Genomic DNA, 18,713 nt, shown 5'->3' on the forward strand with positions numbered 1-18,713 from the left:
TGTGGGTTTTTAAAGCATTATTACTTCGATTTTAGGTCTCGGTATCTCCCTATCATGTATATTTTCTGCTAGGAGTATTGAATACAGATATGGACAAAATTATTACAAAAATAATTCATATTCACTTCAAATAAACTCAGTGTATGTTGATATAACTTTTTATTTTTACTTAATTTAATTCAAATATAAAAATTATATCATGAAGTCCAAAGTATCTCTAAACATAATAGAAATTAAATTCCATTCCTCTTATTTACGTATTTCTAGAACCACTGTAACCATATTATTTAACATGTTTTAGGGCTCTTTGGATATTGGGCATATTTTATTATACATTTCCTACATACCATTTCAGTTTCATTAAGATGGAATAATCCCTCCTTAGATTCTAATCAAAATGTGAAAGGTTCAAGTGTAGGATTGCTTTAGTCTTTTCTAGGATTTGAAGGAGTTTTAGATAACCCAATTCAGTCTTAGATACATTTTTTCATAGCAAGAGAGTGCTTGTTTTTGGAAAGAAAAATCAGAGTTAGGATTTTGCATGATCTTTTAAAATCGGGCTATCTTTAGCCTAACTGCAAGGAAAGAAGCAACTTTGTCTAAAGTTGCTATTCCAAATTTCATAACTGAAACCAAATTATCACGGCCCTTTTCCTGTTCAAACACACAGTTCTTGACTGTATACAACTGTTTGCTGAGAACTAGTGAACTAGAAATCAAGATCTTTGTAATCTCTTAATTCTATCATTTAAAATGATGCCAATTTGATAGAATGGCATTCTCATTTTCCTCATTTGCTTCATTTTCTTCATTTGCAAAATTACTTTATGATAGTGGAGGAAAGCTGCATTTGGAGAATGTTTATTATGTGCTTTGAGATCATTAAAGCTGATATCACTTTGCATACCAAGTGGTGGTATTCATATCCTTAATATACTGAAGTTCTGATACAATCAACGTTTAAAGAATAACATATCATGACCACCACTTTATGCATACTTTCATGATGTAAATGTGCCTGCGGTAACTACTCACTCCTCTGAAATCTTGACGTGAGCATTGTGTGTGCCACTCACATCGGTACTCAGAAGGAGCCATTTTCTATTGTTATTTATCTGTATATTCATATGTCTTCTTTATCCAAACAGATTGAGTTCTTGAGGGTGGGGGCTGTGTCTCCCTAGCTTCTAGCAATGTGCCTTGTACTTAATGGATGCTTAATCAGTCATTGTTAATGATTAATAGGATGTTTTGTCATGAAGCGTCCTCTCTATTCTTCTGTACATGAAATTATTTGTGGGATTTATTCTGCAATCGGAAGGGTGGGGCTCTCAAACAGAGGGAAGTACCATGTCACTCATTATCTCTTATATCTTTGGTAATCTCAACATGTGCATCTGAAGTCATTTGGAAAAGAAGCTGATAATATTTTACCATCAGATATGTTTTGCTGATGAGATGTATCTATAACATTGATCATTATTTCTGTTTGGTTATTACTTATAAAAGATTGGCAATAACTAAATTAAAATACCTACAATGTTTACTTTGTGTAGCTATGCATAATTTTGATTCTTTGTTATGTTTATTTTTCCAAAATTCTACACAATAAAGTATTATTCTTATAATCAGAAAAAAGTTCTAAAAAAGGTTTTGTTTGTATTCTAGTAAACAAAAGTATAGAAATGTGTATAAATGCCATTCTACACATTAATTTCTCATTTAAATTAAAATCTAATAGCATAAAATCTTACTGCCAGAATGAATATTGACGAGAGTGTTACTTAATTGACAATATTCAAAAGAACAATATTTAAATCAACATAAATGCTACGTAAAACTCTTTTAAGATGTTCTAAATTAGCATAACAAAACTCCATTTAATTAAAATCTAAAACATAAATTTCTTTGCTCTTCATCAGTGAAGTCTGGACTTGCATCTACCTGCCTCCATATTCAGAGGAACCGTAACAAGGACACAGACTATTCTAAGCCCACGTGAAAACCATTGTTGAATTAATCCCCAAAAACCTTAAGGAATGTGCCCACTCTGCATGTTGCTCAGTGGACACGCTTCAGTAATTTCCTGGGCATATATTTCTTACCAGCAAGAATTCAGATGGACCCTTATTTAGTATGAAAAAGTTCAAGACGAATTTCCCCAGATGGATACTTAAAGATTTATTGTTGACACTGGCACACTTCATTAAGGTTACTTTGGTGCCCTGATATATTCCTTCAAAATACAACATGGTGGTGATGAGGGGATTCCAAGAAACATTTACCTAAAGTAGATTTCTAAGCAAGATGGAGACCAGCAGCTCTTTATCTAAACCTGTTATGTTTTCCGTAAGTTCTTCCTTCATCCCCTCACCCCAGCATCTGTCATGGAGGCAAAACATATAGAAAGAGTACATTAGCATGGCTTAATATCAAAGCCTTTATGTCTGTTACACATCATTTTAGATTGTCATAAGTTGTTCAATCTAAAGGTTTAGTCAAAGCTAACATTCTTTACTGATGTCTTTTTTCCCCAAGAGTGTTGGAAATTCGATTGTTCAAAGTGCAAATATGATTCAGCAAACCATTTATCAGAAATCCTAAAGAGGTAAAGTAAAAAAGTGCGTTGAGGAACCTGAATTAAATGGGCTTTACCAGTCAAAGATTTTGAAACTACTTTCCTGTGAGTGACTGGAATAGAGCAGAACAAAGTCAATTACTGACTGTAATTAAGAAGTGGATGCATTTAAACTGTAGAGAGCAGTAGCAGACTTCTCCAGACTGCCTGGTAACTCGAAAGATTAGTGGGAAGACAGAGGAAAGGATGTGAACTGTATCTCTCTGATAGTATGTTTTGAATGAATTACATTCATATAGCTCTCTGATCTAACTTCTCAAAATGAATTCATAAATCACTGATTATGTATGATTAATGCAGTAATATATTTGGACAAAGGAACTTTTAAAATACATTTTGCTTTTGGTTGTGTTAGCAATATAAGATCCCCTTTGCATTGCATAGCATGCACCAAAAATGCAGATGCACTGCTAAAGTACTTATATTTTATCACTGTTTGAATTTACTAGACTGAAAGCTGAACTATGTTGGCTCTTTCGTAAACCCTCATAACATAGTAAATCTAATTATGTTTGTTTCTCGTACTTTTTAAATGTTGTTTCTTTTTATAATTTTGATAATGGTTAATTTATACTGGCAGAGAAATATTATACATTGTGCTTTGGCTAATTCATTTGTCTTTGTGTGTGTTAACAAATTGTGATGTTAGAAATACATTCATAATCAAAATATTTAACTACAGATTAGGATGAAGGTAGAGGTCTAGGACATTACTAGTTTTCTTGTGTTAGAAATGACCTTATATTTTTAGATTACTATTTCTTAGGCAACACTCTATAAAGTAAATATTTGGAACTTTATCTGAGTAGAGAACACTGCAATGGTGTTCAGATAATTAGGAAAACATCACCTTAGCTGTCTTTTACTGGATGCAGAAAACAGGAAACTGTTTTGAGCCATCCTTATTCTTATATGCAGTTTCATTTTGAAAAGAGAGAAAACGATTGGTCCCAGTAATCTGTCAAATTCTAGTGTGGGCAATTAAATCCTATTATTTTTCAATCTTTCACTTCTTATAATTGCATACACTTTAGACAGTTCTTCTCCTTATAGTTAGAGGGACAACATTTGATATTGAAACCCATCTCAATCAAGAATGGTTACTTTGCAGTACTGATTAATGTTGAATCTCTATAGAGTTTTCCTAAAAGCAAATGACAAATGAATATATATGTACATATGTAACAGATTTCTTTCAAAACCCCAAAATCATTGTCATCAAATGTAGCCATGAGAATCCTTGAAACCTTCAGAATGAGCCATTTGGGGTAATAATTGTCACTTTAATGATAGAATTATAGAGATAGCCTAAAGCATGATTTGTGATTTTCTGAACCTGTGCCACATTTCAGCGTTCACCTCCTGTTTAGAGCAAGGAAGGCTGAAAAGAGGTGACTGGCTCCTGATTGAGTATTTTGAAATGTCAGTCCTCTAAACCTCTGAACTCTGTGTGACGGTAGTTGGGAAATGTTCATCTTCCTGTTGCAAGAAAAAGTCAATAATACAAAGGGAAAATCTTCACAGTTCAGATGGATGGCCAAATACAAAAAGCGTGTCCACACCCACTCTAATCAATTTTTTCTCTAAGTAGCCCGTTACGTGTGAAACTAAGAATATTGCCCTGTTTCTATAGGGTCATATCCTTTTCTCACAAGTCTGGGGAGAAAAAGATTTACTGTAATGAAAAATGGACAGTTACACGCTAAACATTGCCAACTACTTAGCAGTGCTGAGAGTCAGGAACCTGGATGTTCATTTGATAAATACTCTCCCAGAGAGGTTCAAATATGTAGACTTTTATTTTAATATACTCCTTTTGTGGGGAAATTGGTTTTTTCATTACTTTCCTATGGATCTCTGATAAGAAAGTAGAAATAGTCAAATGTTATTCATCTGAATGACCTTTTGGAAGTCTGCAATTAGTCTTTTTGGTAAATAATCTGTTTTAGAGCTCTCCATAAAAGGAAATCAAATATAGAGATACTATTAGATTTGAAAAAGACAGACAGGAAAGAAGCAAACGTGCAGAATGAATTCTGACACACCCGGGTGCATTTTTCTGCGGGTTCTGACTTAAGTGTGTACTGTCTGCAGTTCTCTGAACTTCCTGGCTTATTTCTCCTTAAGTTGGAGTAATTCAGCTCTAGCTCTACTCTGGCTTGATCGTTCTATTATTAAAACAATAATGTATTTGTTATGACATGAAAAACAGTTTATAAAGAGCAGTTCAAAATGCTCCCAGTTCCCAGAAAGGCAATTACTGGAATACAAGAAAATATTTCAGTTTATTAAACTGTGTTTTTTAAAAAAGGATTTTTACATGTAAGAGATCTATCTTACATAGTTTCTTTACCTATTTCTTTTTCTTTTTTTTTCAGATCACAACAGTATCAGGAAATGAGTTCCTTCTACAGTCAGATATTGACTTCATCATATTGGATTGGTTCCACGCTATCAAAAATGCAATTGACAGATTGGTATGTATTTGTTTTGGCTGTTACCTTTATTAATTAAAATGTAGTCATTTAAATCTTACTGCTCAGGCATATAACACACACACTCATTTAAATAGATCCTATGGACTGAGAGATATTAAGTTCTTTTTGTTTAAATAGAATCCACTAGAAACATTTTCATCAGATAGGAATTGTAGAACTAAATGTCATTTAATTTCTCTCTTTCAAAAATATAATGCGTTCTTTCTTTTTTTCTGAAATAACATGGACATTCATTTACTGGAGGCTGTAAAAAGCACACAAGCACTTAATAACTACTGATTTTTTTTCATTTTCAGTGTATGCAGTCTGTAGTACATATTCCTGAAAATAAATATCAACGTATTTAAGACTCACTGTTATAATACCAATAAATAATAACCCTTTGTACTGATTTTTATTCTTCCAGCTAAGCTAGATTGTTCTTCTCATGAAAATTACATATCTAGAACTTCAAGACATTATCCTAAAACATACATTTAGAGTATGTTTTCTAAGAATGAACTTATTTAAAACCACTGATTTCATGCTGAGTGTCTAGAACTACATTTAACTTTATGGCACTAATATTTGCAAAATTTTGAGAAAGAAATATTCTTAATACAGAATACAACACGATAGTAAAAGATTTTCTGTGTGATTTTCTTGATACTTAATTGCAGGCTTTCATTAAATCATTTTAGGACTAACACTTTAGAAAGTAAAATAACAAATGTACTTTTACCTATTATCAGTATATTCCCCTTAAAGGGGTGTGCGTGTGAATGTGTGTGAGTACACATACATACACACTCGTACACGCAGAGTTTGTTGTCACTGAGGATGGACTCTGGGACCAGACTGCCAGAGTTTGAATTCTACTTCTATCATTTGCTACCTGTGTGACCTTAGGCAAATTACTTATGTATTTTGGCCTCATTTTCTTAATGAGGAAAATAAGGATAATAATAATACCACCTACTCTATAGAATTGTTGTAATGATTGATTGGACTAATGCATGTATAGTGCGTATCATTTAGTTAAGTACCATACACATATACAAACTATTATTAGAGTATCAAGCTTAGCAAAGAAGACCTATCCCCAAATAATTACCTTACTTCAAATTTCCTCATAAACACCAAAACAGAACACTAAACTATATGGAGAATTCTTTCTTTCTAGTAAAATTATTCAGTCTAATTATTTTCTGTTTCCAGCCAAAGGATTCAAGTTGTCCATCAAGAAACCTGGAATTATTCAAAATCCAAAGATCCTCCAGCACTGAATTGCTAAGTCACTGCGACAGTGATATAAAAGAACAGAAACCAGAGCACAGAAAATCTTTAAGTGAGTATTTTCTTTGACTTGCTCATTTTAAGTTTGTCTAAATACAGTGCTTATGAAATATAAATGCATTGACATGAGATTTAAGCCAAACTCATCACACTCATGGAAGATTCGTAGCCATTTCCTGGCCAAGGATTCATGCACTGGAGGGCAGTCTGGGCACTTTGCTCACATCATTGTTGATAATGCCTTTTGAGAAAATAATTGTTCCAAGGTCATGGTCTCTGCTTACAGCAAACCTCTGAATCTCAGAGTAATAGCCATGGTGTTCAGATTGGTGATTGATATTGAGAGTGGGAAATGTCAAGCGTCTCCAACCCTGGTATCCTGACTATTTTATTTGCATACATTAAAAGGTATGAGTGACCACCAGCATGGTCTAACTTAAGTCAACAGGCTATGCCACTTAACACACCTTCAGACCACCAGAAACATTTAGAAACATGCTTGCAGAGAGGCTGATAGAAAATGTGAGATGTGAATTAGATGTTCTCCACAGTCACACCTAGTTCTAATATTCTGAAAGAATTGAATTTAGAGTAAAAACAATGGTCTCACTACTTACATAGTGATCTTGGCTATTTTTCTTAACTATTCCCTAAACTGCTTCTTCCTCAATGAAAAGGGTTATTAAAATATGTTACACATATCTCACAGAGTTGATTTGAGTCTTAACCTCCTGAAAGAAAAGGTAGACATCTGGCTGGGTAAGGTAGCCCACGCCTGTAATCCCAGCACTTTGGGAGGCCGAGGTGGGTGGATCACAAGGTCAGGAGCCCAAGACCATCCTGGTTAACATGCTGAAACCCCATCTCTACTAAAACTACAAAAATTAGCTGGGCGTGGTAGCACGTGCTTGTAATCCTAGCTACTCAGGAGGCTGAGGCAGGAGAATTATTTGAACCAGGGAGTCAGAGGTTGCTGTGAGCTGAAATCACACCACAGCACTCCAGCCTGATGGGTGACACAACAAGACTCTGTCTCAGAAAAGGTAGACATCTTTGGAACCAGAGAAAACCTATTTCCCAAAGTCTTAAAAAATTATAGTATTGTGGGGGGATCTTCTACCAGACTGACCCCAATCATGCGAATCACCATTTTTTTCCTGCTATTTCCCTCTGACCAAAAATCAATATACTGACATCCTAAACTTTTGAATTTAAGGAGAACGCAGTAAGTTGAGAAGAGCTACTAATGGAATATATATATATAATATATATAATATGTACATATATGTACATATATACATATACATATATGTGCACTAAGATATATATGTATAGGTATACACATACATGTACACACTCATACACATATGATAGGGAAGAGAGAAGCTATTTATATGTGACAACATATTTTCCAGAGTTGAGTTACTAAAGTCTACAAACCTAGAAATTGCATGAGAACTTAAGAGTAGAAGCACCCTTTTGAAATTAGGTCTTTATGCAAAAACCCATGCCATAATTTTCAACAACTGCTAGATACATTTACTTAGCCAGTTATGCTAAGTTGGAGTTTAAGATTATCAATGTTAATGTCTAGAAAATGCATGGTGTATTTGTGGAGAGTTAATGCCATTTCAAAAGACTTTTCCATATAATGGTACAGTTTAGAGTTATTTCATTTAAAGAATATTTTCCTTTCATTCCTGATCATTGTCTTCTTTTGCTTCACATGGTTTGAGACATAACGTAAGACTTCAGAATTGGGATTCAATTGGGAGTATATATTTAGTGTTAATTATATAAACATTTTGTACATATAAAAAAATACGTGATGCAATGACTAGCAGATCTGGAATCTTACATACAATTTCTGGTTCGGAGGAGACCTTAAGATGTTTCTAAAACATGAAGAAAGATATATATGGAGAAAATAAAGGTTTGCAAAAATGTATTTGAGAAACATTGAGGATAATAAATTCTCTGTTGAGTAACAGTCACTTTAAAAGTTTTAAGATACTGCTGAAAAAAAATCTTACAGATAGAACACTAACTACTTCTCTTTAGAATTTATTTTTAATTGGAAAAGACAATTTATTTTCCTACTTTGAGCTTAAACTCAATCCTGCTTAAAAACAAGGGAGGCCAGGAGTAGTGGCTCATGCCTGTAGTCCCAGCACTTTGGGACGCCAAGGCGGGCGGATTGCCTGAGGTCAGGAGTTCGAGACCAGCCTGGTCAACATAGTGAAACCCTGTCTCTACTAAAAATACAAAAATTAGCAGGGCATGGTGGCAGGCGCCTGTAATCCCAGCTACTTGGGAGGCTAAGGCACCAGAAATGCTTGAACCCAGGAGGCGGAGGTTACAGTGAGCTGAGATTGCACCACTGCACTCTGGCCTGGGCCATAGAGGAAGACTCTGTCTCAAAGGAAGAGATACATGATTTATTCATTTCAAAATGTAACTAGTTGTACAATGACTTCATACTCACCTTTTACTTTGAAGTAAAAAACAAACAAAAAAAACTAGAAAATATAAAACATTTACTGTACACCAGACACTGTTCCAAGTGCTTGTCTTACAGCGATACATTTAATCCTCTCACCAACCCTATGAGGTAGATATTGTTAGTAACCCTATCTTATAGATGAGAAAACTGAGACATGAAGAACTAAGGTAATTTGTGCGAAGACAAGTTATGGAGACATGTTTCAAACCCAAGCAGTCTTATTTTAGAGCCTGTACTTTAACCATTACACTATAATAAAGTGAACAAGTAAAAGGTAAGCTTAGTTTATATCAACCTTAGACTTGGATAGAAATATTATGTTACAAATAAGATTCATAGAAATCAGTAAACATGAATCAGGACCCAAAAAGTTATTGGCAAAAATAATTAAAACTGCGTGTTTTCTTTCGATTTTGATTTCACTATTGAAATAAGAATTTAATCTTTAACCTAGCTCTAATTTTAGAAAATGCTTCTTTTCTGAATCTTGGTGAGTACGTATAGTTGTAAGCCTTTTTTGGGGGCCAGTATGTTTTTTGCAATGTAGGATGGTTAATATCCATCTATTACTTTGAATTAAGTTCATTCAATATGTATGTATTCATTTTCATTTGGAAGGCGTAATGATTGACCCACTCACACAATATCAAATTAGACCATGCATTTGAAATAGTGATTGACATATTTTATATTTGATGCTTTGTAAAATATTTTTTTCAAGTCGGAAATACCCTGTGTGAAACCCCTCTGATCTCAGTTCTAGATTTGAACACCCAAACTTAGGTTTGTTAAAACATGCATTTAGTTTCATGTCACCCTCTGGAGATTAAATAATTACGTAGAATCAGAGACTCACAGTATCCTCTTCCTTATTACTAGTCTAAGCACAAACTTTTTGTCAGTTTTCTGCCTTTGGCTTCCTGTGCCCTTGATGTTCCCATAAGTTTTGCTGCCAAGATTGTAGACAGATAAAGCCAGAATTACTTTTTTAAAAGGCATGTGAACATCATTAGCAGCTAACAGGTGGTCATTTCATTGTCCAGTTTGTCTATATAACATGGGAAAAATATGTTCTCTCAATGAGTGAATTCAGAAAGTTATGTTTACATATACTTTGCTTTTAAAAAATATGATTCTAACCTGCCAACACTATTAAGAACTAATCAGATATTTTAAGATATCAGTTGAGTCTAACAGACAAGAAGCCAGAAAATTTAATGCAAGGGCCAAATCACTGTGGGAAACTCAGGACACCAGCCTGGGATGAGAGTAGGAGAGCAGCTCTCCAGGGAGGGCTGTTATGGAAAGTGGAGTCAATCAAAGAAGATGTGAATATATTTCTCTGAGGAAAGAGAACTGTCTTCCACTGACAGCAAAGAGGGGGAAGGCCCAAATATAATAAATCTTGCATCAGATAACCTTGGCGAGGTTTCTTAACTTTTCTGAGTTTTACTTTCCACATCTATAAAAATGGGTCTAATACTGTCCTTAAAGGATCATGGGAGAATTTGAAATTAGACGTGTAAATACTTAGCTCACAGCAGGCACTCAGTAAGTAGGAACTCTTATTATCCTCCATGTCCCCAAGCAGACGGCACTGAGACAGGGCTTGAACCTGGTGGCGTTTGATGAAAGACTGGAGCAGGGCACATATGCTGGCCATCCTACTCCCTGCCCATACAAAAGGTAGGAAAAGGGTGCGAGAATTGGATATGGGAGTCCTAGCTGCAAAAAATCTAAGTACGAGCAGCTGGTCTTTCCCCTGGTAACTCCCCATGTGAAAGGGGCAGGTAGGGCATTCTTGGGGCAGCACACCAGGAAACGGTAGAAAGCAGCCAAGAAACACTCTTGATTCCCCGAAACCCAGAAGAGCACGTCATTCAGAAGTTCAACTTGATGCGAAAGATTCAGCATTAGCTATCTCACTACTCCTTTACACAAAACTCTAGTTTATTCATTCATACACACATTCATTCCTTTTTATGAAGGAATACAACTAAAGGTATACGACTAAAATTATTGATTTCACTCATTTGTGCTTTCGATTTTTAAAATATAACTTTTGTATGTAGGTTATGCTTTAGTATAGTATATCTCATATTTATCAATTGCTAAACTGTAAAATCCATGAGTGTGGAGATCTTGGATAACTTGAATATAAAACTGACACTTTAGTATTATAAATAAGCACCCTAAAATGAACATGAGTTAGAAGACTAAAATCAAAGGTAGGAGAGCTAAAAGGAAATGGATTTTCCTTTAGCTGTCTCTTGATCAAGTTATCATAAAAAACAAATGTGTGCTGGGTGGAATCTCAAGTGCAGTTGGATGTGGATTTCTCAAATCTATATTCTCTTAACGATGTGTACAATAAGGGTATATGTAATATGTTTCTAATAATAAAGGTATTTGTATTTAAATGTGTGTTTCCCAATTCCATATCCCCTTAATGATGTGTGCAATAAGGCAACGGAAAGAAAGAAAGAAAAAAAACCTTGAATTGAGATAGTTACACAATAAAAATTAAAATGCTACGGACTTTTAACTTGTCTTTGTTCAGAAAATTTGCCTGTGAAATATCATGACTATGCCAAGTGAAAGCAAGTTTGATAGTGAAGACGGTAATTTTTTGGACTAATCTAAATAATTATAATACTGGTCTTCTACAACTATAAGTAGGCTATGTTCTCAAAATCCAATTGTAAATTGGTTGCTTAGACCTTGATATATTTTCACAAGGAAACCATGTACCAAGCCACAAAAGCACACTTGAACCTTCTGCAGTCACGTAGAATGTTGTTTCTAGGGAACAACTCATTCTGAATTTGCTGTACCTCTTGCCCTGAGAGCTAAGACTTCCCAGTAGCATTGCTTTCAATCTAGTTTCCAGTCTAGATCCCCACTTCTGTACCATCTCCACTAAAGTAATTAGGAGACTCAGAATATTTTTGGCTAGGATTCTGGTGAACCCTGAATGTCCCCAGTAGTGGCAGGGAGGGAATTCAGAGCCTCTAACCAAGAAGAAATCATAGAAAAAGGAGAGAATTGAGGACTGGATAGGCAGTTTTTGTAGCATTGATGGGAAGTGAGTCCTTAGCAAGACAGATATTCTTGGTAAAAAAGTACGTGTAGTGACAGATTAAGTCTGGAATTGTCCCAAATATAAACATTTGATGAGTCTAGGTGGTACATATGCAAGTGATCATGATCCTATTGTTTCATCTTTTTTCGTATGTTTGAAAAAGTTCCCCGATTAAAACCTGAAGTAAACACACATACCCACACAAAATTAGGTATGTCCATGTGCCTAATTCAAGAAAAGAATATACATGTTTTCTAATTATGACTTGAAACCTTTCAAAGAAAGATCAAAATTCTTTCAAAGAAAAGATCAAAACTTTTCTGAATATAAGTTACATTAACACCTCTTTATATGAAACATTGATAACTCATTGTTTTCCTATTTTTCCTCCAAAACCAATATTTTTTTTTTCTTGTGACCACTGAGACCATTCTGCAAACTATGTAATTAAGAAAACTTGTAAGATACTTATTATTATCCAAAATTAAAAAGTCACACTAGTTTCTTGCATAAATATGTAATTATCAATCATGAAAACACATACTGTGAAGCCTGTTATGGAGGCTCATATAAATATTTTAAAATTTTTTCTTATTAAAAATTTTGTATGAAACAGTCTAATCCTGCCAATGTATGAAAATAATAAGATGAACAAGCCATCTGCCAAGAAAATGAAAACAATATTAAAATTGCACAGATAAACCATATCTGGTTCTGAAGAAATGGAAGAGCTCTTTCCTGGAGACAACCAAAAAGTCATAATATTAGTGAATAATATCATGGATTATTATATTATCAAGAGGACAAAATTTTCTGATTTGGGTGAGAGGGTCACTCACCTTTTTTTTTTTTTTTTTTTTTTTTTTCAAAATAGCTAGGGCCACTCTGGTACCAGTTTTATTCAAAACCCTCTTGAGAAAAATAAACTATGTGAAATGTGAAAACAATTCACATTAAAATGTGAAAACAAATCATTTCTTGTTACTATAATTATAAGACAGTATCTAAAGAATAGTTGAGTGCCAGTTGTCTTTTCAGTTGTTTTTCACAGGTTAAGAGAGTTCTTTATTTCAAAATATTTCAGTTGGTAAAGAAAAAAATTGAAAAATTATAAATGAAAATTTGTTAAAGCTGTAAGATGTAAACATCATGAGAGGAAAACAGTAAAAATTAGACACACTTGATAGTCAAGCATCCACATTAATTTATCAGAATAGTATTATGCATGAAGGGCCCCAGGGCTTCACCATGGCCCTGTGTGACTCTAGCCGTTGTTCTGACATGTGTTCCCAAGTAGTAGTACCTAGTTTTTCTAGGACCCACAGATTGCACTTTCTTCAAAACATTCACTTTTCAATGAATCATTTGATAAGAGGACTTTGTTATGAGCTGAGCAAAGAATGTCCTGATTAATCTCTTTTTTCCCATCTAAGGGGCTGATCTTGCCCTCTGACCTGTGGACGTCCATTGTCATGTATCTCGTAGCATCAGCTACTCTGAAAGTCCATCTAACCCTCTCAGTGCTCAAGCACTAGATCACCCTATCTTCCTTCTGACCCTGGCAATAACACCATGACCATATTTCCCCTTAGATGAACTGCATTTAATCAATTTCTGATTTCATTAGGTCAAATGGCATCTTGCTTTCAATAATAGGCCAAATCCAGAGGGCTCTTTGCTTTAACTCTCAAGCAATATTTTCTTGGCATTAATACACTGCTGTGATTGTAAACAAAAGGGAAAAAAAAAGGTCTTTGATATCCTCAGAAAGTGTCCTTTTGTTTATTCCATGACTTTAAAATGAGTATATATTAATGTTTTCTTATAAAGTTAGGCATGTAATCATCATTCATTGTTGTCACATCAGATTTAAAGAATCTTTGCTAAAGATGACATTTAAGCATTCAGGGCCTTTGTACAGTGAATCCCTGTGCAGAGCAAAACATTATTTTGAATGCAAATGATCATCTTTTTCCATATACAGGATTTATTTGGTGAATTCCTTTATGTTTCTGAAGTATAGTAACTTATGCCACTTTCCTTCAAAATTCTAAAAGAAAGTAATTTGATTTTTGATGGATTTATTTGGATGTCCCAAATAGGCCTAATAACATGCTAGGGGGCGGGGGGGACTCCATTGTTAACACATAGAATCTTTGAGTTTTCTTGTAAAATAAGTTTCTTAATACTGATATTATGGCCCTCACTAATGTAAGCAATATCGGGTATTGCTTTCACCCAAAAGTATTAGATGAACCCAAAAATACCAGATGTTTTCATCAAACTTTAATAAAGTGAGATCTAGAACATGAGGATTCTTAGCTTTCTTCAAGAAACGGCTCATGGAAGACATGAGAAACATAAAGCAATCTGCCAGTTCATCTTTGTTTGGTTATTTAAGTAGTACCTGAAATCAATTGTTCCTGCTACCCAATTTTCCTAATGTAAATAAATATACCCTATTTGGATACAAAATTAATTGGCCTAAAAAGGTAGTGGACAACATAGGAAATGCCATAACCAAGTAGAAAATATAGGACTGGGATTTTGCCGTCAGATCTTCTCCGTAACTGAAGTCAAAGACTGAGAACAATTACTTTTTTTTTTTTTTTTTTTTTGAGAAGGAGTCTCACGCTGTCACACAGACTGGAGTGCAATGGCGTGGTCTTTGGCTCACTACAACCTCTGCCTCCCAAGTTCAAGCGATTCTCCTGCCTCAGCCTCCCGAGTAGCTGGGACTACAGGCGCGTCTCACACCACGCCTGGCTAATTTTTGTATTTTTTGTAGAGACAGGATTTCACTATGTTGGCTGGGCTGGTATCGAACTCCTGACCTCATGATCCACCCGCCTCAGCCTCATTATCCTGACCTCATGATCCACCCGCCTCAGCCTCCCAAAGTTCTGGGATTACAGGCATGAGCTAGCATGTCCGGCCAGATTAAGAACAATTTCTAATGACTGCATTGGAATTATTGCTGTTGGAATTAGAGTCCAAGTTTCTGTATAGAAAGCTCATTATGATCTGTGCCCCTTCTCCAGGTTTTTTCATCGCTCTATGACCCATAATTTATGTTCCAGGTAAATAGTGTCTATAATACCTGATGCACACTGCTACATGCTGACTTTTAGCTTGAAATCAGGGTTATCTCTTTACAAAGCTAACATCCTTTAGGACTCAGCCCAGATCATACTTCCCAATGTTCTCATCATCCATTCTAACACCTATTTTATTTGAAAGAGTTACTGTGATTCATAGTTATTCTTGAGGCTCTTCTGTGGGCTCTGACTTGGAATTTTCAAGGTTCTATTGGAGACAATAAAAGAAAAAGAAACTCTGTAATATATAACAAATAATTACAGTAATTTTGATTATTTTTAGAAGACTGAAAATACTTTTCTCTAGTGTTGGCTTATTTGTAAAAGTCCAGCTTAACACAAAAGTTATAAAAGTGTTAGCTCTCAGAACCCTGTTCAAAAAGTTGTATGAGACTGTGTAAGAAATTTGAGTCTGAGAGTCAGAAAATTTGAGTACAGTTCTTAACTCCAAGATATACAGCAATATGACTTTGATAAGTTTCTTAAGTTTCCTGAAATTTAGTTTCCAGATAAATATATGTTTTTATATAATTATAAGATACTATAAATATAAATGTCAATTATCTAAAAAGATAATATATGTATTTGATATAGGGAAAATGTATATAGTGGATCTAAAATAGATAAAATAACTGTAGATTATATATTATGATATAAAGTGATTTCCATCTGAGTAAATTCTGAGTAAAATAATCATGACTTTTGTTTGTTTACTATAAATCTACCAATATAGAAATACAGCAAGAATTTACTTTTGCAACTATTTTAACAGTTGCCAAAGTGCAGAATATACAAATACATACTTTTTTGAAGGCTTAATTTCTTAATATCTTCATTATTTTATTGACTCCAGTTAACATATATTCTTTTACCTTTTGTTTTCTTAAGGGATCCTCAGTGTCATGGGGAATAAATGCTCGGTTTTGTCGGTTTTGCCATTCTTGAGTGTGAGCCTGATATGATGGCAATCTCTAGAGATTAAAGTTTGTCAAGTGTCTGTTGCCATTTCCATTCTTACAGAAAATAGTAAAATAATAGAAGGGTAGAATTTTGACAGAGAGTTATGTAATTTCACTTAAAAACAAGGAAAGATTTTATTTAATTTTAATGTTTTAGATAATATATATTAGAATCAAGCCAGTTTCATAAAGCATCTTGTGATAAAAAGTTGGCTTTTGTTGACTAAAGTAAACATATTATACAAATCACATGGATATTGAACCACTTATAAGGAGTAAACCGAAAGCCACTGAAAGTCTGATCTCACCAAAGTATAGTATATTGATAAGCTGGCAAGGGATACCCACCATGTTCACTCTATCAAAAGGATTGTGATATCTGAGCTCTGGGGAGTAGTCCTAGCTGACCAAGCTTCAGTTATTAGCTTAAACCAGGACCACTCTATTCCATTAGACTGCAAGTGCCTGGAGGTATCAGCCACAACCTTCTGCTAATTACTCCTCCCTATCCCTATCACCCAGAACAGAGTCTGAAACCTAGTGGTGGTCAGAATTATTAACTTGGAGCAAAAGTAATTGCAGTTTTGCCATTTTTAAAAAAACTTCGTTTACTTCTGCACCGACTAATAAATGTCTGAGTGAGTGAGGAAACAAGTGACTGAGAGCATGAGAGGGGAACCCTGAAGAAATCCTTACAAATTTTATGCATGAGGAATGAAGGGAAGGGCTGAACTGTGAGGCACTGTCCTGTTGATGGATGTTTTGGTTTGGGTTCTTCCAGAAGCAGTCCCTGAGACAAAGATTTGAGTGCAGGTAATATATGTGGAAGTGATCCCTGGACACACATAGGTAGGGGCTGGCAGAAGAGAGCCAGGGAAGAGAACATGCTTATACAAGAGAATGAAAGGCTGGTGGAGTTGAATGCTGCTTTAGAATTCTAGCAGTTTTTCAGATGGAGAAGCAAGGGATGACAGAGAAGAGAATGGATAGATTTTAGTACAGGAAAGAAAGAGCCATAGAGCATAAAATGTTTGAAGAGCTCAATAGATTGGTGAGGTTGGAATGTGCAAAACATTGGGACAACAACTGGAGATCAGGTTGGAAACGAACAGTGAACCATTGGCAAAGGGCCTCACATGGAATGCTAAAAAAAAAAATTAGGACTTTCCACTATAAATAATGGGAGCCTAGTGAAAGACTTCGATGTAGGCAGGAGACATGAACAGATTTGATTTTTAGAGTAAGAATTTTGGGGAAAATGTGGAGAATGGCAGAGATATGTAGCACAGAGTGAGAAATCAGAGGTAAGGAGATGAATTCAGAGACTAGTAGAGTAGACCTAGTACCATATGCTGCAGGCCCAAACTAGGCAGTAGGAATAGGTGAAGAAGAAAGATTCCAAAGATTTCTGAGGTGATATTGATAGGTTTTCTTGACATATATTGTAAGTCTTGTCAGCTCCCAAATACCCATTGCCTCTGTGGTTTGGAAAACAATCAGGGTGCCAAAGAGCTAAGCAAAATCTCATTCTTTCAGGAGCCTACTAGATTCTTGTTACTCTATGCATGATCCATGCACCAACAATGACAATATCACCTGGGAGCTTGTTAGGAAATATGGCCTCTCAAGCCCAACCCCAAACCTACTGAACTGAATCTGCATTTTAACAGGTGATTCCTATGCACATTACAGTTTGAAAAACACATTACCATGTGACATAAATAACTTCTCTAAAGAGGTTTGTGAAACTCCAGAGCCAGAGAGTGGCCTTTGAGACTTTGACAAAAGACCTACTCATATAAAAGAGCTATCTTTTATACTCTTTATAAATTCTACTTATCCTTTGTCTTCCATTTGACTCTTCTTTTGGGAACATATAATCTCACATGTAGCCTTTTTTTGTTATTTCCCTTCTCCAAAGGCAAGAATAATAGTATTTGATTGCTTAAATTTCTTTATTTTTATGTTGTTCTTGAGTACTTGAATTCATTTCCCATTGGCCTTTCAGGTTAGATGTTAAAATTCTGGATGAGCCACAACGTAGCTGTTTTACTCATAGACTAAGTTTATTTGCTGCACCTGCCAAAACAATCAAGGCCCACCAGGCTGTACTTCAGTCAAACTGTTTTGAAAAATTGCAAAGAAAACAAAAGTAGGCCCACAATTTAGTTGTCAAAAAATAGAGGAAAGATTCAAAACAAAGTCTGATTAATCCTCTTAGTAGGGTGAGATTTCACTTACTGGGAAGAACTGATAATGAGTATCTGAAATAAAACCTCATTTTTTTCATGTCTACCTTTTTTTAATTACAGGAAATGGAAACCAAAATGGGCAAATGATCATTCTTTTCTCAGTAAGAATCTTTCTCATAAATGTGACCCTAAATGTCCAGGCTTTTAAAAATGTGTTGGATAGTAATGAGACAGATCTGAAAGAGGTGCCTTAAATTTTTAGTACTGCCTGGATTCACTTCACTTATTTAGCTTTCTTAAAGACAGCTTAACATAAGAATAATTAATCTTTTTTTTTTTTTTCCTAGGGAGTACCTAGGTTTGTTATTGAGGTTTCATAATTAATCTTTTTTTTTTTTTCCCTAGTGGGTACCTGCGTTTTTTTTTTTTTTGAGGTGGAGTTTCACTTTTGTCACCCAGGCTGGAGTG

At 34.9% G+C, this 18,713-nt stretch overlaps 1 protein-coding gene across 1 annotated transcript in view; it reads left to right on the forward strand.

Moving 5' to 3' along the window:
• Nucleotides 1-18,713, forward strand: part of ARHGAP15 (Rho GTPase activating protein 15) — a 630,040-nt gene that overhangs the window by 304,679 nt on the left and 306,648 nt on the right. Inside the window, exons 7-8 of the mRNA XM_011935698.1 lie at nt 5,017-5,115; nt 6,334-6,463. Of these exons, the coding sequence (XP_011791088.1) occupies nt 5,017-5,115; nt 6,334-6,463 (229 nt within the window). The remainder of the gene's footprint in view (nt 1-5,016; nt 5,116-6,333; nt 6,464-18,713) is intronic.

This window comes from Colobus angolensis, unplaced genomic scaffold, assembly GCF_000951035.1.
Source record: "Colobus angolensis palliatus isolate OR3802 unplaced genomic scaffold, Cang.pa_1.0 Scaffold147, whole genome shotgun sequence".
In the NCBI taxonomy this organism is placed as follows: domain Eukaryota; kingdom Metazoa; phylum Chordata; class Mammalia; order Primates; family Cercopithecidae; genus Colobus; species Colobus angolensis.